The sequence below is a fragment of the Pimephales promelas genome, chromosome 14, assembly GCF_988280905.1.
Source record: "Pimephales promelas chromosome 14, fPimPro1.hap1.1, whole genome shotgun sequence".
Classification (NCBI taxonomy): Eukaryota; Metazoa; Chordata; class Actinopteri; order Cypriniformes; family Leuciscidae; genus Pimephales; species Pimephales promelas.
Genome location: NC_142782.1, coordinates 35425348 through 35448747, shown reverse-complemented (window position 1 = coordinate 35448747; position 23400 = coordinate 35425348). Strand labels below are relative to the sequence as shown.

At 36.8% G+C, this 23400-nt stretch overlaps 2 protein-coding genes across 8 annotated transcripts in view; both read right to left on the bottom strand.

The window, feature by feature from the left end:
* Positions 1 to 12702, bottom strand: part of slc12a2l (solute carrier family 12 member 2-like) — a 29802-nt gene extending 17100 nt beyond the window's left edge. Inside the window, exons 1-11 of the mRNA XM_039653069.2 lie at positions 11648 to 12702; positions 8890 to 9012; positions 7511 to 7586; positions 6677 to 6772; positions 5503 to 5642; positions 5269 to 5379; positions 5081 to 5189; positions 4066 to 4193; positions 3215 to 3299; positions 1781 to 1932; positions 1158 to 1265 (exon numbers count right to left, since the gene is read on the bottom strand). Of these exons, the coding sequence (XP_039509003.2) occupies positions 1158 to 1265; positions 1781 to 1932; positions 3215 to 3299; positions 4066 to 4193; positions 5081 to 5189; positions 5269 to 5379; positions 5503 to 5642; positions 6677 to 6772; positions 7511 to 7586; positions 8890 to 9012; positions 11648 to 12046 (1527 nt within the window). The 5' untranslated portion in view covers positions 12047 to 12702. The remainder of the gene's footprint in view (positions 1 to 1157; positions 1266 to 1780; positions 1933 to 3214; positions 3300 to 4065; positions 4194 to 5080; positions 5190 to 5268; positions 5380 to 5502; positions 5643 to 6676; positions 6773 to 7510; positions 7587 to 8889; positions 9013 to 11647) is intronic.
* Positions 12703 to 13368: 666 nt separating this feature from the next.
* On the bottom strand, positions 13369 to 22568 carry gramd2b (GRAM domain containing 2B). 7 transcript variants are annotated; one of them, XM_089119933.1, is made up of 14 exons: positions 22421 to 22567; positions 20403 to 20522; positions 19971 to 20084; positions 19807 to 19848; positions 19584 to 19725; positions 18040 to 18135; positions 17889 to 17960; positions 17735 to 17794; positions 17358 to 17472; positions 15666 to 15776; positions 15498 to 15588; positions 15307 to 15408; positions 13983 to 14058; positions 13369 to 13657 (listed from the first exon to the last, which is right to left on the bottom strand). In XM_089119933.1, the coding sequence occupies exons 1-14, from the start codon at positions 22528 to 22530 to the stop codon at positions 13610 to 13612; spliced, it is 1299 nt and encodes a 432-aa protein (XP_088976059.1). In that variant the 5' UTR covers positions 22531 to 22567; the 3' UTR covers positions 13369 to 13609. The 7 variants fall into 7 exon arrangements, with proteins under 7 accessions (XP_088976059.1, XP_088976060.1, XP_039509014.2 ...); XM_089119934.1 differs by having other exon boundaries at positions 20403 to 20518; positions 22421 to 22565; XM_039653080.2 differs by having other exon boundaries at positions 19584 to 19687; positions 19779 to 19848; positions 19971 to 20058; positions 22421 to 22563.
* Positions 22569 to 23400: the final 832 nt, after the last annotated feature.

The following is a 23400-nucleotide window of genomic DNA, read 5'->3' as shown; positions in this document are numbered from 1 at the left end:
ACTGTATGCATTTGGCAGATGCTTTTAACCAAAGTGGCTTTCATTGCATTCAAACTATTAAACATTTTGTTGACTTCATGCATTATCCTTTCGAGAGCGCTTTCATCAGTGTTCTGCTGTATCTGATGATTATGCAATAAATTACCCAATCGTGCGAAAATCAGAAAGCACAAGCTTTAGTATCGGGTTGCCATGTTGAAACCCTTAAAATAATAGTAGAAAATCGTGAAATCAACAGTGGACGTCATTGACACTGACATTACCACACATGGAAAATGTGCAGATGCAAACGGCTCAATAATGTGTTTTTCTTTGACTGTACATCTCATTATATATTACTCATTAGATCGGTTGAAATGATGCACACATTAATTAAATTAAAGACTAATAATCATCACATTAGATGAAGTTCTCAGGACTTTGGCAAGCGTTCGGTCAAGGTTCTCTGAAAGTTACAAACAAACAAACTCTACAGTGATGTAATAAAACATTCGTTAAAAGTTATCTGGTCTTTAATAATAAAAACATTATTCATACATCGCTCATGAAGCTTTTTTTCTTAAATGATTTGAAAATCTGAAATCATGACTTTCTGAAAACAGTCATAATTATGAATTACTATAAAAAAAAAGTTAAAAATAAAAATTCTGACAAAAAAGTTGAAATTATTAGTCATATTTATAAGATAAAATGAAATTATGTCAGCGAGTCAATTATATGACAGAATTAATTATTACATACAATCTAGTCAAAATGAGATGTAAACTCAGAATCATGAAATAAAAAGTTGATATGACATTCATATTTATTATTATTACATACTAAGATGAATTTATGACAAAAAGTTGAAAGTAAGAAAGTTTTATGAAATTAAAAACTAATCTTGTTTCTGCTTGAGTTAAGATTATTTTTCTGACCCCATTGGCAGATAATTTTGCTTTTTTTAAAGCAACAACTCACTTTATTTTGATTAATTCCCCAGAGAACAGGACATAATATCTTATGTAATTTTACTCATCTAGTAAACGCATCTTGATTTAAGACTTTTTCGATATTTGGACTGGAAACAAGACTCAAATACTGAGAAAGAAAAGCATGCATGTTGTGTGGCCCTGACCTCAGTTAACCTCTGACCTCAGAAGGATCTGAACACTGACCTGGAAGACTTTAGGAGCGCTGACCAGAGACGCCAGCGCCGACGAGAGCGTAGCGGAGAAGATCCCAGCGGTGATGAGCGGCCCGAACCCAGACACCAAACTCATCACCTGACAGAACCACACACCACATCATCACAGAACCATCAGTGACATCATCACAGAACCATCACAGACAGCTCAACAAAACTTCTTTCAGACACATAAACCATCTTAAAGTCCCCTGTGGTGTAAATCCAGCGTTTAATGTTGTTTATGTGTGTATGTGGTGTGTTTAATACGCTTAAAAACACGCTCTGAAATCGCTGGTGTTTCTGACGTCACAAACCACCTTGTAACCAATCAGATCAACGTGTGTGAGTCAACCAGAGGATCTCTGAGTGAGTGAGTGAGTGAGTGAGTGGAAGCGGGGCTCATTTGCATATTCATAGAACCGCGCATACTAAATGAGGCGAGGGTGTCGAGTTACATTTAAGATATTTTAAGGCATGATTTAAAAAAATATGCAATTTTGGTGATCAAAGATGAAATGATTGACTACAGGAGGACTTGGATTGACTGGTAGTGTGTGTATTCTATATAACCATGATGATATAAGCACATCTTATGCTCACACACACACACACCTGGAAGTCGTTCTGAAGCCCGTACTTGCAGCCTCCCTCTCTGCAGATGGAGAAGTCGAACCCGAGCGAGCACGAGGCGTCGGTGCAGTTCTCCAGCGAGCCCACGATCGTGTCGTTATCATCGCCGGTGGCGTCGCGCACGATACAAGAGCCTGAAACACAGCAAACACACGTCGCGTCTGACCCCACACTACACACCACAAGCTCAAGTTCACGTTTATTTGTACAGTACACTGTAAAAAATAACCGTGATTTTAACGGTAAAATACTGTAAAAATGCTAGTGCAAAACTGTTAATTGGTAAACAGAAAGTTTCCGTACTATACACGGTAAATAACTGTGATATAATTTTACAGTAAAATACCGTTAAATTTACAGTTTTTGAAAGTGAAAAAGAACAAATCATTGTATAGTTTACAGTGAAAAACCGTAAATTGACATTCCCACAATTCCCTGTGTGACATTTTTATACATTTTATGACTTTTTGTTGAAATAACTACGGTTCCTCATAGTTTTATTGTTTTTTTTTCTAATCAGTTATGTTCATTAGGGTTATATGTTACATTTAATGCTGTTAAATTAATGTTTATTGCATTTTTTTAATTTCATGTGTGTTACCATGATGGTGCTTAATGTTTGTGTGAATGACACTGTGCAGCTTCTTTAATTAAGTGTTCACTTGTGATGAGCTGTGATTGCTCATGTATTTCTCATCACTGCTGTGATGATTGTTGGTTGTCAGTGTATTACAATGGTCTAAAACAGATATAAATACATCAATAAGTTGGTAAATCCACATTTTATCAGAAAATAAATTACGGTTTATTACTGTAAATTTTAAATTAAGTCTGTAAAACCATTAACGTTCCGGCCAAAGTTCTGGCAACCACAGCTGCCGTTTTTTTTACCGTAAAATTTACGGTTTATTTTTTACAGTGTACATTTAACTTTGTTTTGAATGTAAAGTTTCATTTTGCAGGAGAATTGAGGGGTTTTGCCCATTGTGTGTGTGTGTGTGTGTGTTTTAGTTGTGTGTAGAGTTCTGAGAGTATGAGGCATTCTTTCAGAAAATGTGTGTAAACAATCAAGAAAAACTATAAGTTTTCTGGGGAAATAAATACAAATTAAGTGAGTTTTTGCTGTGTGTGTGTGAGAAAGAGTTTGTGTCTGTCTTGTGTTTGTGAGTTGTTTGTGTGTGTTGTCTGACATGTTTCTTGTTCTTGACACGACAAGATTTAAAGAGTCAAAATCATGTAATCTGAAGGAGGAAAAGCTCTGACACATGAGAAGGCGCAGACTCATTCAAAGTCTTCAAAACAAGCAATGCAGTGTATAATATAATATAATATAATATAATATAATATAATAGTGTCTTTTTCCGCCAATTTTAATATAGAATAGAATATCAATTCCAGTCAAAGGAAAAGCGTTACCGTTAGAGACGGCGACAGCGATGTAAACCAGTCCGGTGATGAGGATCGCCAGCAGAGTTCCTTTGGGAATCGCCGACTGCGGATCCTGGAGACCAACATCATCCATGAAAATACACACAATCACAAATATAATCCTTGACAATCATTCACTGAAATCTCTTCAACCAAAAATTCAGAGATTATGATGTCAAAGTCATGATCAAATGTTCTTCCAGTAACATTAATAAAGTCCAGATATATTTGAACCAAGAAGAGAAGAATTCTGTTACATTTCAGTTTTTTAAATATTACTAATCGTTTCAGAACTTTCAGAGAACTTTCAAAAGTAACGTTCCCATAATGTGTGAAGATTGGACTGTTCCGTAACGAACCAGAGAAGAAAACGTTAAAAAAACAGAGATTTTGTGTCTTTTTAATGTGTGCGATCATCTCTTCCTCTTCACTACTAGTTACAGCAGCAAATACATATGAATATGAACATCAGAAGGAATGATGAAGATACAGAACAACTTCCTGAAATCAATCATGTCTCCTGTAATCCATCAATAAAACCCCTTCAAACGTCCAGTGTCCATAAAGTCCATATCAGATAACTCTAGAGAGGAGCGTTTGATTCATATATGCACATATTCATGATCTTTTTACTTGATTTACCAGCGGTCTTACATATTTAATGCATGTTTGAATAAATTTATAATGAAAACAAGTTAAGACAGCCAGCGTTTGAATGTTTAACTTATATAGCAACAAACTGAAGTAGAAAAAATAAATATGACTGAAAATGTTTGCAAAACTCAGTTTTTAATTTGAGAATTGATGACTATGTTTGGTTTTGTGTTTTGGTCTCTCACCGCCAGGTCTCCGGATATGTTGGCTCCCGCGAGGATCCCGGTGGCGGCCGGGAAGAAGATGGCGAACACCGAGAAGAAGGTTTCTTCATCCCTGAAGTCTGGACCCATGTTCTCCATCATTATGGCGGCTTGGAGAGGAACGACAGAGCTTTGAGTGTGAGGAGTCAGCATGAACACAATCTGGGCCCAGTGTAACACCTGTATGATCATATGTGTGTGTGTGTGTGTGTGTGTGTGTCCCTCAGTGTGCTAATGATGAAGCTGCACGACCAAAAAACGCAACGAGCATGCAGCTCTATGTGTAACTATTCAAATTTCAACTTTTTTTCCTTCCAAAAATACATTTGAAATTAAAGACCCGCTGAAATCAAAGTGTAGCCTACGTTTTAGCTTTGAGTATGAATATGAATATGTTCACCTTAAGGTTATGAATAAGATTCACATGAGATATTAGCATTCAAAACGTGCTAAAATGGATCATCACCGCAGACTTCATCTTCTGTCCAATCATATGCTCTCTAGGATCTAAAGCTCCGCCCCCTTTTCTATAAACACCACCTGACCGAAGCGACCGTTGACAGACACGGTTATTTTTATATATATACTGTATATGTGTATATGTATATGTGTGTGTGTGTGTGTGTGTGTGTGTGTGTGTTCAGTCGCTCAAACGCTCGAGTTTTATTCTGTTTTCCAACTGTACGTTGCTCAAGAATGAAATGAGTAGAATTTATTCACACTTCTATTCTTGAATCCAGCGTATCGTCAGCGCTCGGATTCGCTTCTAATGGTGCTGTCAGTCAGTGAGGTAAACAAAACACTATTGGCTATTTGAAAAGAGGGAGGAGCCAACAATAAGCCCCGCCTTTCCTCCCGTTTCAGTGGAGATTACGTCAACGCATCAAACAAAGCTGCGATCCAAGGACTTCAAATATCACTTTTCATACTATATCATAAGAGTCATGAACTCATCCTGGACTGATTCATTCTGATATCAAACTAGAGCAGATCCCACCGTTATAACTGAAGAAGCCTTTGGGTTCCTTTGACTCCATCGGGATGAAGGATCCGATGAAGTAGTTGAATATCGCCGCCACAAGAATCACCAATAACACAATCTGGGCCTGTCGAAGATCATCAATATATCACGAGATTAATAACTACTACAAGAAGAAATCTGAATCCATATAGGAGTGTGCCGACCTTCGCTTCCCACTCCATTCCAGCGATGGAGATTCCCAGCAGCAGAATCACAGTGAGCGTTCCCACGATCCGGATGTCATTGATCTCGTCGGTCATCAGAGCGTCGATGCTCTGACAAACACAGTTTCACAAATACGGAGTGTGGAAGACATGCACATTAAATAATGACAATTATTCATGCTTACTCGTGGAGTTGAAATGATCTATTCATCCGAGTTTTGCGCTCATACTCACATCCAGGAGTTCCACGACAGTCTCCGCGAACCCCACGACGTACATGGCCACCGCGACGGCATTGGCGAAGGCGAAGATCAGGCCGATGGATCCTCCGAACTCGGGCCCCAGACTCCTGGAGATCAGGTAATACGCGCCGCCTACACACACACAATCATATTCACATATTCAGATCAAATTATGACTCAAACGTTAACAGAAAGTAGAACGGGAACAGGACATCATCTGCAACAACAACAAAACAAAAAAGATCTATACATTTAAATACACAGTAATAATAACTATTTTTTTTGCATTAAACATTTTTTATATTATAATGTCTATCAAAAATCATGTAAATTATATTTAATTTAATTTAGTTGGAATTTTTTCAGTTATGGGAGAAAAAAAAATGTTGAATGAAATGCAAAAAAACGCTAAACAAAAAACAACAACATCTTTACATTGTTTTTATTCAAAACTAAAAAAATTCTAACTTCATAACTGATATATTATAACTAAATTATTATATAAATGAGTTCATGATAAATTCCATGCAACATTTTTTTCTTACACAAATAATTGGCAATTTAGTCATCAGATTAGCAAATAATGTGATTGTTAATTACACTGTAATGAAAAGCTTAAGCAAAGTTTAGTTAATCTGCATAAATCGGACTAATTAAAAAAAAAAAAACATAAACCATCTCTAGCTATTTGAACTCTTGGCATTTTTTTCTAACAGATAATATAAATACAGGTATTGTATACAGGTAAATGTTGGGGTCAGAAGGTCAAGTAATGAATACTTTTATGAATCACGTTAAATTGATCAAAAGTGACAGTTACAATGTTACAAAAAATTATATTTCAAATAAATATTTTAAATATCTGTTCTTTTGAACTTTCTATAAATCTAAGAATCCTGAAAATTAAAATGTATCAGTTTCCACAAAAATATGAACACTGATAATCATCATAACTGTGTGTTGAGCATCAGATCCTCATATTAGAGTGATTTGACACTGAAGACTGGAGTAATGATGCTGGAAATCACAGGAATAAATCACACTTTACTGTATATTCACATAGAAAACAGATGATTGACACTGTAAAATAGTGTATTTTTGATCAGATAATGATTCTGGTTTGCATGTTTCTGGTTACTGTAAGTGTGTGTGTGTGAGCCGCTGACCTCCGCGCACGAAGCCGTTGGTGGCGATCGCTGACGTGGACAGGCCGGTGATGGTCGTCACCACGATGGCCATGAGGACGATGGCGCAGGACAGCGCTGAATCAGATCAAGCACACATTCATCATCTATGCTCATACAACACAAACCAATCTTCCAATCTTCTGACCTGTAATGCTCCTGAATCATAATCATAATCATAATCACACACTGTTGGTCCGACTGTGGCAGACCCGAGCGACTGTTTCTTACAAGAGTTTCCTTCACTGTCGCCTTTGTCTTGCTTATTTGTGGACATTTAATATTCATCAGTATTATTAATCTCCTGCACTGACACTATAACACCAGAACTGAACTGAGCTGGACGATGACATCACGGTTTACTCCAGATATATATATATATAAATAAACTACATTAATCACTGACACACTATAATTGATTCTTTTATTGAAAGTGTTTCTACATTTTGTATCACCGGCTGGTTTGGAAATGTCTCAGGGAAATATAAGAGTACACTTAGACACTGATTGGTATCCCTTTAAGAGGTCTTGAATACATTTATCAAACAATATGCCTTTTTAAAGCAAGGACAATTATATCACACAATAGACATCCTTTGTTTGATAATTTTGAGGACGAAGATTTAGGATGCCGGCCATTTTTAAAAATGGGGAAAAATTCATTTTTGCCACAGGCGGTAAAATAATTAAATGACAGGTAGTGTTGGTGTCCACTGAGCGGGAAACTTTGTTTTTATATTCATATATAAATCTTGTTATTTGTTACATGCATATTGTTGGTCTTATGTGTACGCATGCGTGAGCGGATCCGCGTACCGATGCCAGCCTGACCCACGATCCACGACATCCGGATGAACAGCATCACTCCCCAGATGTTCAGCATGCATCGTATCTGCACACCATCAACACAATAAAACACTGTGTTATGCAGGCCAGACATGTCATTCATTTTTACAATTAATGCTTATATTAACTTCTTTTTTTAAATGTGATATCCCAAAATTAGCATAAAAACAGGTGGAACGAAACTGCATTATTGGACTGTTAAAAGGGTCACACATGAATATTGTAGAGTAAGATTACACGCCTGTGCACATATATATTCAAGCGCTCATATCTATAGAGTAAACACGTGATATGCATGCGTGCGCCAGATTGACGTTTTTGAAGTTTGCACAGAGATGATCACGCTTTTCTACATTTTTCAAAACCTAGTATTTCAAAGTGTGTGTTCTCGAGCTCAAACACTGCTGTGTGCGAATGAACGTCCAGAACACATTAACAGTTTCTGTTTTCAGTTCAATTAAGTTAATCCCTAACGATCTTTACAACTTTATCTGGACATAACTTTATTCTAGATCTGCTGTAAAGCCTAAACACTCTGTGACTGTAAATAATAAGATATGTAATAGTTTTGGCCGCTAGGGGGCGCTAACCTCTTACAATAACACAGGCGGAGGTTGATGACGCAGTGAATAAGCGGAATTATAGAACTTGTTGTCATGCCGATGGATGTAATAATGTTTCTGGACGAGTGAACGATGTTTTATCATGACTGTGGCGTACTAATGAGAGACAGATCTCAGCGCCACACGCGAGTCCCGCGGATATACAGGAATGAGGACATTTCTACCGTTTCCTTTCTCTTGCTCTACACTATCACACTAAACTGCATTTGAGTGCACAAGTTATAATGTTATTCTATGTGTTCGTTTGTTTGTCTGTCTGAGACTAGCAGTGCGCGAGATCAACATTAGAATAACATACTGATCATTTCTAAAATCGCATCGTGTTGAGCTGTATAACATTGATTCGTTTTATGTACATTTGCTCACTGTCTAATAAAGCTCACGCGAGAGCGAGTCGAAGTTAGCCGCGGACGCTAGCTTTCGCGTCTCGAAATCGCCACGCTGTTACTGATCCGCGTTTTAGTTCTCCTTTTGTCCCAAAGTCTGCTTGCCATGATCCGTAATGCTTGAACGATAGCGTGAGCGTGCTGCTAGACGTAACGCAGCTGTCGCCTGTCGCCATGGTTACTACGGCAGAACGAGCGGACACCAGGGATAGCGCGGATATGACGTCAGTGACAGGCGACGGGATGAGACATTATTTTAAATTGGAATCTCTCTGAAATTAAAAATCTTTGGGAACTTTTGGGATGTGTGTGTGTGTGTGTGTGTGTGTTTGACGCTGACCAAGACTCCTTTGATCCAGCCGAACTTCACTGTTCCTCCTTTAGAGTCGGACGCTGCTTTGAGTGTGAGGATCTCGGCGGCCGCCAGCTCTTCTCCGCTGGGAAACCCCTCCTCGAACGGCTCCTGCAGAACACACACACACACACACACACATCAGCACCATACACAACACACGTGTGTTTATCATCATAACCAGTCCATAACTAAGATCAACAATAATACAGAGAAACCAGGAGCAGAAGCGCAGGAGGAGAGAAGGCGTCACCGTTAGTGTAATTATATATTAAACTACTGATTATGAACTTTGATGTATATAAATTATTTCTTAATAATTTACCTGTACTACCTGTGCATGAAATCAATAAACCTGAACTACATGTACTTACTATAGGGATAGGTTTAGGATTTGATTGTTTGTTAGTTGCATGTATTAATTATGTGTAATTTACTGTTATTACTATGGTAAGTAACCTCACTGTAAAAAAATATTGATAGTTTAACTTAAAAAAGTAAGTAACCTGGTTGCCTTAAAATTTTAAGTTGATTGAACTGGAAAAAGTGAGTTAATACAATGAAGGAGATTAATTTAACCATCAGAAACTCAAAATAATAAGTTATCTCAACTAAATAAATTATTATAAAGTTGATTTGACAAAAGAAAATATGTTGTGATAACAAATCTTGAAAATATTTTTAAAGTGTCACCATCTGAAGAATATTTCATCAGATTATTATTATATTATTATTCAAAGAGTTTTAGAAAGTGAAATGAACTTCACAGCCTTCATGAGATAAGACACAGACACAGGTGAAGACCTTACCGTTACAATAACTCCACACTTAATCGCCGGACATTGTTATGTAATGCAAGTTTTCGGAAATATGATGTTTAAATATGCAAATGAGGGATTATCTAATTAAATATGCAGTAATTTGCATACGTTTCTAGAACATTTAATAAAGCAGGTTCAAGACTCTAGTGTGATTTTGTTTACATATTAATTCTTTTTTTTTTTCAGATTTCTACTCCATAAATCAGGAAATACTGTCAACAGACAGAAAAAAACAACTAATTTTAAACATGTTTTTATGAGTAAAATTTTGTATAAATGAGGTGAATGATATATGAACAAACCTTGCGAACAGGTATGTAAAACTCAAGTTTGGTGTGTGTGAAACTACAATATGACTTCACTGCCTTTCACCTGAAACCTACACACACATTAAAAGTGCAGTGAAATAAACATTTAAAAGTGTGTTTTTGCTGTTTTCTAAATTTTTGCTGATCTGATGAAGAGTTACAGAAACACAACTGACCCATGCGTAAACACACACTCTTCGGGTTTAGTGAGATTGCTTTCCTGATTGACAAACATCTCCTCAGAGACACTGGTGTAACCTGTGTGTTCAGTTCAGTGTGTGTTCAGTGATGTTCGGGACACTGGGTCTTTGACAGAGTCACACACTGACATCGTGACGCAAGCGGCGCTGCAGCGGGAGATCGTGGTGCACAGAGTGGGTGTGTGAGAGAGACTATTGTCTGAGCAGCACAACATTGTGTGTGGGTGTGTGTGTGTGCGAGAGAGTGTGTGTGTGTGAGAGAGAGAGTGAGAGAGAGTGTGTGTGAGAGAGAGAGAGTGTGTGTGTGTGTGAGAGAGAGAGAGAGTGTGTGTGTAAGTGAGTGTGTGTGCGTGCGTGTCATCTGATGTCACATGACTCAGAAGAAACATGAATCAGCCACTCATTCTGCTATTATAATAACACATCTGAATATGATCTGATGATGAGAGTTATTAATACCACATTTTTGTTGCATGTCTTAAAAAACAATAAAGAGCAGGAATCATAGAGTTCATAATTATCATGTTTAGAGTCATAAAAGTTCTCTAGTTTTATATGACAGATCCAAACACTCGTTTTTAACCAGAATTCTGCAGTCAAAAATAAAGATTTGATATTTTTACGTTAACTTTTACACCTTTCACCAACTGTGCTGTATTTTATAATTATCCAATTATTGAGATAATGTTCTAGTTTATGTTGTATTTTTGTATGTTTTGTAATTTCCTGTTTTCATTTCACTTTAATTAAAGTTTTACTAAATTAGTGTTTCTTGTCATTCTTTTTAAACAAAAGCTAAAAAATATGTTTATTTTTTTAAGCATTTTTATTTTATGAAAATGTGAAATGCTGCTTTGCATGGCAAATCCCTGAAATAAAACAAGTTCATGTGTTTTATAGCTATTTTCATTTATTTCACGAAATTAGTAATGGCTCTTAATTTTGGATATATTTCCTATGTCAAACAAAGGTAATAGCATACTGTGTCAATAAATAGGTTACATTTTTATTTTTTTGTGTTTAGAAACTGATATTTAAAAATATATATATAAATAAACCCACCCTGGTAATATTCACTGTGTGACAACATGCCCCTGCCTCCTGTAAAAGGTGAGCAGTTGACTTAACTTGATCATTTTAAGGCACAGGTTTCCTAAATAATGTTTAAGTAAACAAACTTCAGGTTTAATACGTTTTATGTAGGCTACATTTAACTAATGTGGAATTATCAAGTTCACATAACTTACTTTTTTTCAATTGAGCATTACGTTTATTTTCTGACACTTTTAAATTTAAGGCAACGGGTTTACTAATTTTTTTAATTAGCCAAAGTGAAATGAACACTTAATAGAGTGAGAAATAAAAGTATAAAGTATATCAGTCGTGCATTAATGTGAGCTGAGGAGATCACACACACCTTGTCGAGCTCATCGTGTAGTTCCGACAGCGACGGGCGCAGGAGTTTCTCCCCGAGAGGAGCTTCGGTCTGCCGGTAGAAGTCGATGTTAGGCACCGCGTCGATGGTGTTGTGCCCGAAGGTCCGCAGGTAATAAGTGCTGGAGTGAGTGTCTGAGAAATGACTGAGTCCTCCGGCGGATGCCTCGCTCCTCACCGTGTCCCCGTTCGCACCGGCTTCAGGAGCGGAGTCAGTCGGGCTGAGGAAGTTCACCACCCGGAACCGGCCCTTGGACTCCGACCCCTCCGCGACCGGGTCCAGCGGGTCCACCGGGTCCACCTGGAAGCGGCTCTGAGAGGACCCCGGGGCCCGGAGCGAGGGCTTCTGTCCGGCTGGAGGAGATGAGGGCTGATCCGACATGAGGATGAGGATGATGGAGAATCACGGCAGGTAACGGACCCGGTTATAATCCGACAGACGTGACGACACTCGTGACCGTGATTGACAGGAGAGAGTTTCTGCTGTTCGCTCTTTGACTTACACTTGCTTTTGTTCATGCAAAAACAGAAACAGTGCAAATCCGAAGTGTTGAGGACAGGGAGCAGAGAGGACTTCAGGGCTCAGATGTTAGACATATTCAGGGCAAATCCGCGAAGTAGCCTTTTGAGGATGAAATTTCCAATAAAATGTGATATATAATTCTCTGATGTTTTCATTAATGTTTTTTTCGTGCGTCCCGAGCAGAAAAACAGACGCGTTTAATTTCATTGAAGCGCATTTTCGGTCTAATTAAATGTTTTACATGCAATTATGTTTTTTTGACAGCCTATGACAAGCAGCTAGCATATTAACAATGTTTATACTATCTAAAAATTTATTCTGCAATTAAACATGTTTTATGAGCTTCCAGCGAATTCAAAGTTATAAAAAAAAGTTATTTTTATATTAAAACGTGTTATTTATTATTATAGAAAGAACGTATTTTACAATTTTGCAAATATTTTTTGAACGTTCTGAAACAATGAGTAACATTTAAAAAACGTTTGACCAACGTCCAACTTTAGAAAAACGTTCTATTAATGACGTTTACGTTTTGAGAACATTAGAACATTATTATTTATATATAAATAGTTTTTTTTTAAATTCAAAGAGAAATTAGCAATTCTCATATACATTTAAATCTAAAATCTCCATGAGCAAATAAAGAAGTGAACTGAAGTCTGAAAGCATCAAACTCCCCCGAGCTCGTCACTCGTCCTCATTCCAGCTCACAGAGAAACAATAGTTTTCTGTGGAGAGGAGAGATGACATTCAGTCGCATTAGCATAGAATACAACACACTCTTTCACTGTCTCACTCTTCACAGCGCCGAACTGAAAGAGATCCTCCGCAAACCACCACCCTCACAACAACATTGTTTCATGAGAATAAGAAAATCAGGATTCGCCAAAGTCGTGATCTTTGATCTCCAAAATGACATATTTAAATGTTTTTTCCTCAAAAGAAAGTCCTTCATGCTTTAAAATAGCTTGAATGTAACTCGACACCCTCGCCTCATTTAGTATGCGCGTTGCTATGAATATGCAAATGAGCCCCGCCTCCATTCACTCACTCACTCAGAGATCCACTGGTTGACGATCACACGTTGATCTGATTGGTTACAAGGTCGTTTGTGACGTCAGAAACGTTTAAAAACAGAGTTGGAACATTCAGAAATGACATTTTCAAAACTTTCTTAGAACATGTATTGTCAGCTTTATTCATACAAAGTATCAAATTATCATATAATTTTATCTCATACAATTTTTTTCATATACTATAGTCGAATCTGTGAGAAAACACAGTCTCAGATGTTAACTCCATTACTGAGATCAGCTATTCTAATGTTTGCAGAAAACCGTAACTTCTTGTACGTATGAAGATGATTTTGTTCACAGTAGGAAACACAGTGAAATCCCGACAGTGAGCGGCACTGATCTTCCGTCAGACATCAGACACGCTCTCCATCAGTCTCTGCAGGTTTCTGTGAATCTGGAGGAGCATAATCGTGTTGTTCAATCAATAATCACTCATGATCATAATCACTGTGGAATGAGCTGTTGACGTTCCCTCAAAGTTATGAACTAATGTTCTAGTTATGTTTGAGAAATGATCAAATGGAAGTTCGCGTGACCAAGAAAAATCGAAACATTTAGCAAAATGTTCCTAGAACATCCCAGTTTTGGTCAGCTGGGATCATCTAAAACTGTTTTGTGATATTATCTTCACAACAAAATGGGTTTAAACCCTGAGTAAACAGCTCATCTCAGTCCTGCTACAAGCAGACCCCGTTAAGATCTGAGACGTTCATGCAAACCTTTTCCAGCTTTAGAAGATTTGCAGAAAGAACCGAGTAGATCTCGGCGGTGTCTCCGGAGGACAGATGTTCATCTCTGGAAGCAGAACCACACGGACAGCGTTCAGCCATACGACAATCTGAGCATTTCTCCAGATCAAATAATGTGCATATATCATTGAGCTAAAACTGAAGGGGCCGTAAGATAACAAAAATATGTTCTAAAACATTTCGCTAATAAAAACTGCACCATAAATTATGTATAAATCATATACTGTAAGATGAGATTACTTTGAATGTTCCCTGACAAAATACCTCTAATACAATTTAATTTCCGTTTTTTTTAACCCTTGTGCATCCTTATGGACATTTTTGTCCATTTCAGTTTTGTTTTTTGATCACTTTGCCTGTGTTAAAGCTAACTGCAAAAAACTTGGCACAGGTGTGTATTTTTATTGGAATTTTACTATTTCACCGTCATTTTCTTCTTAAAAAAATATTTTCTTGCATTAGGTACAAAAAATACTCCCTCTCAGCGCCTTTTGGACAAAAATGTCCCCATTGAAACCCATTAAAACTGCCATTTTTAATCCCCGGTTCAGTTAACTAGAAAATTATGCAATCTTTGCAATCTTTTAAAATTCCAATCCAATCACTGTGAGCTCCAGTGGGGTTTTGCTGCCACCCAATGGGGAAAATATGTTACTACGCCCAAACAAACTGTTACCCAAAGCTCATTTTTTTGAGATATCATCCTCAAATTTGGAACACAACCTATTTAGATTTATGGCTTTGATTTTATTGCAGTTTTTAATTCAACCTGATTTAAAAAATATATATTTTATATAAAATATTTTTTATAAATAATTTTCATAAACTTATACCTATATATCCATTTTTTTTGGATTTAGTTATTATTATTTTTTTACTTCAGCAATAATCTGCAAAGGGTCTTCTTTAAAATGATACCAAACTTAAGTCTGTGCTCCAAAGCGTCACATTTTTTTGACATGGACATTTTTGTCCTCTTTTTACCTGTGTGTAACTTTTTTTAATTGATGCACAAGGGTTAAAATAGCTTGCACACAATTTCTCAAACAAAGGCTCCTTTTCTCTAAACTCTACACATAAAGCCACACAACATGAGGAGAATGAGTGTGCCATTTATTTTCTGGACCACAAGAGCTGTTTTGAATACAGTGTCTATAGTAAAGAGCTCAGCCTTAGCACCTGCAGTTTTGCAGACTTGATCTGAAGATAATCGAATGAATGAACTTTTGGTGTGTAAGCAATTTAAAAAAACTGCTGTGATGAATGGAAGCCATTAGATCATTTTCATCTTCACCTTTTATGGGGAAACTCCAATGACACAAGAGATGTCAGACGTTCCTCAAGGGTCACGATCTTAAAGGCCATGTAACAGGAGGACAACAGCAGGACACAAACCCTGAGAGATGAAGAGCAGATCAAGCTCAGAGGATGAACACTGACATGATCAGACTCAAAGACAGATTAAACACAGATGATCAGACTCACAGAGAGAGGTAGATCAACACCAGAGTGTTCAGAGAGAGAGACACAGGCCTCAGAGCCTTCATCAACTTCAGCTCCACCGGCCCTGAGGATTCTGAAACACACGACAGAAATCACTGAGAGACTCAAGATCTGTGTGTGTGTGTGTGTGTGTGTGTGTTTGAGTTTTACCAGTGTATGATAAGTTCGTTTCAGGTTCAATAATTTCTTGTAGCGGATGAGAATCCAGTTCACCGTCTCGTTTCGTCCCTTCAATAAAAGCTTGGGATCGTTTCGGAAATTCTGTGAGAGAATCACACAGAAACTCTTGTAAAAAAGTATTTTTTAAGTGTACAATTCAGTGCACTTAATTACTATAATTATATATAGTGTTCTTTAAATCTTAAAAGTATATTTTTAAATACTGTCATACTGTAAGGCCACTTGAAGAGGATGTTTCTAAACACAAAAGTGCACTTTTAAAATGTCAAATTTGAGTAAAGTCTAACTGTAAAGTACTCTTTAAATCAATATGTTTTGATTGTGTTGACTAACATACTAAAGGAAATCGTGATATACTGAGGAAGAAAAACATTTAAAACAAAGTACAATAAAAGTAATTATGACTGCACTGAATATTGAAATACATTTTCATTTAACTGTAAATAACATGCAATTAAGTGTTTGAAAACATTTCCTTAATTTGTACATATATGTATATAAAGTATATTGTACTTCTCTTTTACAAGCGGATGTTGATAAAGAGTAAAAATATTTCCTCAGACCACGAGATCTGCTATTATCATGTGCTGAGCAAACATTAAAACATTTAAAACGTCGCATCCACTATTAATATTGCTAAAACTATATTTTGATGGTCCCGTTTGAACATTCTGTTGAATATAAGAGACTACATGTTGAGTTTGGAGAGATGTTGGTGCAACCTTACTTATAGTCAGTGTTGGGTAAGTTACTCTAAAAAACTAATTACTAATTATTACCTCTTCAACAGTGTAATTAGATTACTGTACTAATTACTCTCTCTAAAAAGTATTTAATTACTTTTAATTACTTTCAAAATCCCATATCAATCTCAACCAGCTGAATAATACAAGGATAGACATGAATCTGTTTAAATCTGTTCAAATAAATACTATAAAATTGCATGAATTATCCTTAAACAGACCAAGGTGGAGAAGGTTACATTATAAAAACATACTTTTTAACATCAGACAATACATTTTGATATTAAACCCACTATTGTTTTATGTCTGATCTCATGACATTTCACACTTTTTTCATACATATTTTACAATAATTCATACGAATTTGTACGAGTGCGGTCGTAATATTTAGACACCACATAAAATGCATCGGATTGATCTATACGCAGTATTTACCTCAATTACATCAGAAGTAACTGTAATTAAATTACAGATAAATGAAGAGTAATCCCTTACTTTACATTTTCAAGGGAAAAGTAATTAACTTACAGTAACTAATTACACCCAACACTGCTTATAGTCAACTGAATGTGTCAAAGGGACCATCAAAATAAAGTGAAACCCAAATGTTTATATTTATTAGATTATAAAATATGTGTTTCCTGTAATTTAAGTGCTTAACTCCATTAATGATAATGGCATGAATGCATCAGACGTAAAACATTGTTGAAATTATTCTTTTATCTATTTAAACTGTTGCACTGCACATATTTGAACATGCACTGTATTTATAATTAGGTTATTAACTTATAGATGTACTTGCACATTCTCCCGTCAGGTTTGTGTTAATAAATCACAGCGTGACGTCCGGCTCTGTCAGGGACTGTTTTGTGTGACAGCGGTTATAAACGAGGCCCTTGAGCGTCTCTGAAATACTCACTCTGTGTTTTGCCGAACGCCGGTGACTCTGGACAGTCGGAGCTGCTGCTGTCGTCCACAAGAGGAGCCGTCGGTCCGACCGGAGCCTCAACATCCGACAGATCCGCAGGGAAGTCCTGCGCACACACATCACACAGCGTCTGAATATCCCGGAGGAAAGCGGATGGATGACGGCATTAATTGAAGGGCCCGATTTTAACGATCTAAGCTAGTGCACTTAGGCCGTTCAAATCCCCTTTTGCTAGTTGCACTCTTTTTTTCTGTTCCTGTTGTTTCTCTTTCCTTCAGTGATTGTTAACAGCAGGTGTGCATCTAAGTCTTCCGGGTGGGCATCCCTCAACCTCACAGTTGAAAAGCTGAAAGGTCAAAGGGTCATACCGTGGGCAGAGACGCCGGATCTGCTCTCAGGACGTTCTGACTGATCCCAGGACTCTTCTCCTGCAGACGGGCCACATTTACTCATCAGAAACTACACAATTCAGCTAAAGCCAATACAATGCGTGTGTTTAAATCAACAGACTGAAGAACTTACAACCAACTGAGGGCACACGGACACCAAAACTTTGTAAGTCGTGTCTCGAGACAGAAACGAAACGAACACATGCTGGAAAAATCCCAACCACAGTGATTAGTAAAACCGCCACAATCACCAGCAGATTCACACGAACGCCAAACTCTTTTACCCGCTCGTGTGCTGACGAAATATCCAGTGCGTTCGGCAGCAAGATGGCCGTCTTCGTTTTCTTGATGCCGGTCACTGAAGCCACTGGAATCGCAATCTGATGAAAAACAGCTCATATAAATAAGAACATTTTGCTGACGTTCCCATTAAATTATAAAAACTGTATTATTAACGTCAATAAATTGTTTTCTTGGTGATGTGAACATTAAAGGAGTAGTTCACTTTTGAAAAAACTTTTGCTGATAATTTACTTGCCCCCGTGTCATCCAAGATGTCCACGTCTTTCTTTCTTCAGTGGAAAAGAAATGAAGGTTTTTGATGAAAACATTCCAGGATTTTCTCCATATAATGGACTTCAATGGGGTCCAAAACGGTTCAAGGTCCAAAAGACAGTTTCAGTGCAAACTGTTCAAAGGGCTTTAAACGACTTCAGACGATGAATAAGGGTCTTATCAAGTTCGAACTCGTTCATCAAAACAAACAAATGTTTTTCCGAGTCATTTGGTTGATTCAACGAATCAAATGAACGAGTTGACTCGGGAAAAGATTTGTTCGTTTTGATGAACGAGTTCGAACAGGAGAGTCACGAACGCGCATCACAGAACAGAGCAAGGCGAGCATTTGAGCTTATAAAACTTAAACTTTGTTATTTATTTATTAAACGAGCGATCGTTTCGCTTGATAAGACCCTTATTCATCGTCTGGTGTCGTTTAAAGCCCTTTGAACAGTTTGCACTGAAACTCTCATTTGGACCTTGAACCGTTTGGACCCCATTGAAGTCCATTATATGGAGAAAATCCTGGAATGTTTTCATCAAAAACCTTCATTTCTTTTCCACTGAAGAAAGAAAGACATGGACATCTTGGATGACACGGGGGTGAGTAAATTATCAGCAAGTATTTTCAAAAGTGAAACATTACATTGTATCATTCTTCAAAAAATTGTGACTGTTACATTTGAATGTTCTCTGAAACAAGTAACATTTAAAAAGTGTTTGAGGAACATCCAACTGAAATGTTTTAGAAAAAACATTCAAGAACGATGTATAAATAATGCATTTTTGGTTTATTAAAGACGTTTAAGCAAACTTTCTATCGACGTCAGTAGAAGAACGTTTGTTTATAACTTTGAGAGAATCTCGCCACGCACTGAGAACATCCCCTATTCGCTGGGATATGATAAATTAATAGTATTACTCATCAAGGACACGTTAAATTGATCAAAACTGACAGTAAAGACATTTGTAATGTTACAAAAGATTCTATTTCAAATAAAAACTGTACTTTTGAACTTTCTATTCATCAAAAATATAAACATTTATAATAATCATAAATGTTTTTGATCCTCATATTAGAGTGATTTCAGAAGGATCATGTGACACTGAAGACTGGAGTAATGATGCTGGAAATAAATTACACTTCACTACAGTATATATATTCAAACCGATGTTTTACATTTGAATAATATTTCAATGTTGATCGATTAAATGCAGCTTTGGTGAGCAGAAGAGACTCTTTCAGAATCTTAAAAGTTTCAGGTTTTACCTTAGTGTCTTTTCCGAACACCTTGGAATGGAAACAGATCCAGTTGTCGGACACGAACAGCCTCCCCTGGTACAGCATGTCCTTCTGCAGGGCGCACGTGTAACCTGGCACACCACGCAGGAGCACACGACTGTAGTCAGAGCTGTGTCATTATAGAAGTGAAGTCATCATAAACATCACACTGAGAATACGTACTCTGTCTCAGATGTTCATCTTCACTTACGTCCTTAAAAGCTTTGTGGTACTGGGAATTAGTGCGCAGAAACTGAAACACAACACAAACGCTTCTTGACTCGGTTTTAAAGAACCATTTATGCCAAAAAGCCTCTATATAAGGAGAAGTCTTCCATATTTAAGTGTTTATGAATTCATAAACTGCAGACGCACATGACAGGACTGCGGTTTTCTGCGTTCACACTTGGATTCAGAGTCACTCTGGACTTGCAGAAGAAGTGAAGGATCAAGTGTTTTGGATCTGAATCAAGAGAAGCACAGACACATCTGGAGTGAAGCGCGTTAGACTGATTCAAACACAAACCAGCACAAATATCTGAACATTCTTAAATCAAGATACTGGATGAAGATATTAAGTCTTGCTTGATTGAAAAAGTGAGGTAATATCAGCCAATGGAGCCAAAAATAATCATAATTCAAAGGGAAAATATGATTATTTATTCTGACCTCATCCTCTTGTTTTAAACATAAATGCACTTAATTTTGATGCATTTTTCATTAGACGAGGCTTAACATCTTCAGTGATTTTGGTAGGTCTCTTGATTTAAGAATGTTTGTGCAGGAAACGAGAAGATCATCTCTGACCTGACGAGGGTTGGTTTTCTTCCTCTTGCGGAGACATCAGCTTCAGCGTCCAGCGAGACGAAAGCGTCAGGCCGTGTCATTTTGTTTCTCTCCTCCTCGTCTCCGTTTTCAGCATTCTGACTGTGAAAACACATACATATACAGTAAAAACAGAAATGCATTTAGTCAAACACCAGTTTAGTTAAATACCAGCACAACAGAACTGACCACCTTAAACAGTTCCTCTGATAATCCTTCAAGCTTTAAACGTCTAGAGAAATCTCATTAACGCACTCGTATCCATTTCTTGGGTTCATTTATCCGGAGTGTTTTACTAGAGGAACTCCTGCTCTGTCTGTGTCCACTGCATGTACGTCACGCGTTATTTAACCTGCCCGTCTCTTCTCTTCTCGTTACACCAGAGCGTTCAGGCTGCGGTTTAGTGTTACTGAAATAAGAGTCTCTGACGGAGGAAAGCTCAGTTCTTGCTTCCCAATGATGGAGATGTTTCATTCAGGAACGTGTCAAGAGCCTCGCTCCTAAAATAAAGTTGGTTTTACACAGCGATGCAGAGATTTTTTCAGTCTTCAGGTTTTAAAAGAACCATTTTTTTCTTATTGTGAACAACATTTTAATAAAATAATATAATAATCTAAACTGGGGTCCAGGGACCATAAGGGAGAGCTGTGTGTAAAAAAAATTATAATTAAAGTATAAGATATTATAAGTAAATAAATAAATTACCAGTTTAACCAAAGTATGTCGATTCAGCGTTATTACTTGATAATTCTGATTATGCTCAAAAGAGAGAAACTGAGAAACCTCAGACTGAAATATACATGAATCTATTGATGTTTTCAAGTTGGGTGTATCGCATTACAGGTAACATGCATTACGTAATCAGATACCTTTTTGACGTAATAAGTAAAGTAATAAATTACAAGTAACATGCATTACGTAATCAGATTACTTTTTGACATAATTAGTAAAGTAATATATTACAAGTAACATGCATTACGTAATCCGATTACTTTTTGACGTAACAAGTAAAGTAATATATTACAAGTAACATGCATTACATAATCCGGTTACTTTTTGATGTAACGAGTAATGAATAACTTGATGGTTCAAGGAATGGACTGAAATTCTGGAGCAACTTGGCATTTCTGACTGGTTTGGAGAATAAAAACGCCACATACAAAGGCTCGCCACTAGGAGGCAGTGTATAGCAAGATGCAGAGTGTCCACTGTAGAGGTGACTATTATAGTGACCTCTATGCATGGAATAATAATAACTATTCATAAATGACACGTTCATGTTATATTAAATACATAAAAAAATAAAATAAATGAAAAAACATATTATTTAGTCAAATAAATATTTAAATAAAAAATAAATAACCGCATAAATAAAAACCTTAATGTATATGTTATGTTATGAATGTTATGAACCTGAAAATAAATAAATACAATAATTAATATAAATATATTTGATCAAATAAATAAATCAAAATACATGATTAAAATAAATAAAAAATGTTACAATTGAAATTTGATTGAAATAAATAAATAAATACATTTGATTAAAATAAAAAATAAATAAATAAATTAAATAGATCTAACCAACAACAGTACAGTACAAAAATGCAATGAATCTGTGGAAAAGACTCTTTTTCCACTATAAAGAATCTTTTGTGCATTTAAAAGTTCCCAAGGCTCTTCATTGACCACCGATGCCAATAAATACACGTTATTTGTAAAAGTGTCAGTCAGAAACTGAAGGTTTGTTTTTAATCTTCACCGTTACTCTGTTCAGTGTTTGTCGATACAGACACAAGACAAAGTCCTTCTGCTCACAAAGAGTCAACAACACTCTGTTCCTTAATCCATGAAATTTCACAATAATAGCAAATATGAACATTTAAAAATCAATTTGGATGCACAACACACAAAACAACATCATGCATCGTTCATGATCAGAATATAATTTCACATTTTTCAGTAAAACCGGCAGATTAAAGAGAGATGCATGACCGTACCGTGGCGACACACTCTCGTTGACCTGCTGATGTGGAGGAACGGAGCACATGGGTCGACATGCATCGCTCCGGCTCCGGTTCTGAAGCGTCGAGTCGTCATGTTTCTCCATCAGGATCTGAGCGTCTGCCGGAGCAGCTTCTGACCCACAAACTGATCAAGTTAATCAGTAATCTTCTGTTTCGCTGACTAACGCAGAAAAACACACAGTGGGAATACCGTCCTACATTTGGGGGAAAACGGACTAAACAAATGTAAAAATCAATAAAGTCACATATGATATTTTAATCAATCGTTTGGAAAAGCTATAGGTCTTTCCAACTATGCGTTAAATTAGGTTAAGGACATATATTAAAGGGAGATATTTTTATGTTAAACATGGGACCCACTGGCTGGTCCTTTACTGGTATTATGGCCCCTTCTGAACTTGGAATAACTGTCTAAAATTATACGAGGATAGGACTGACATTCTAGTTGGCCCTAAAAGTAAAAGACTTGGAGTTATTTCTTACTCGGATTTTAAGTTTTAACTCCCGAGGTGGCAAAATCGTATTTTTTCACCTAAGAAACATTGCAAAAATCCAGCCTTTTTAAACCAGAAACGAATCTCTTATCTCAAGTGGACTTGACTACTGTCTGTCATGCACTTTTTACTGGTCGCCCACTAAAATCAATGAATAGACTTCAGTTTATCTAAACTTCAGCCGCTCGGTTACTAAGAACTCAAACAGGAGAACATATAACAGCAGTTTATCTGGACTTCAACTTTGTAAAGTCCTCCTCATCACATCACAAGCTCATTATGGACAAAGACCTGTAACTATATTGTCATTTCTCTCGTTAATGATATCCCATCGAGAACCGTAATCTAGTGTTGCAGGTTTATTGGAGGATCCCAAAATATATAAAGAAAATCTGTGATGCGGCATCTGCAACTTAAGCACCATAATAACACATCAGGTATAAAGAAAGTTAAAAATTA

Coding starts and splice junctions, on each gene's coding strand:
- gramd2b (XM_089119933.1), bottom strand. CDS start 22,530: ATGGAGAAACATGACGACTCGACGCTTCAGAACCGGAGCCGGAGCGAT. Junction 17,795..17,888: donor CCGTGTGCCCTCAGTTGGTT/GTAAGTTCTTCA, acceptor GCCCGTCTGCAG/GAGAAGAGTCCTGGGATCAG. Junction 14,059..15,306: donor TTGGAGTTTCCCCATAAAAG/GTGAAGATGAAA, acceptor TTCTGCTTCCAG/AGATGAACATCTGTCCTCCG.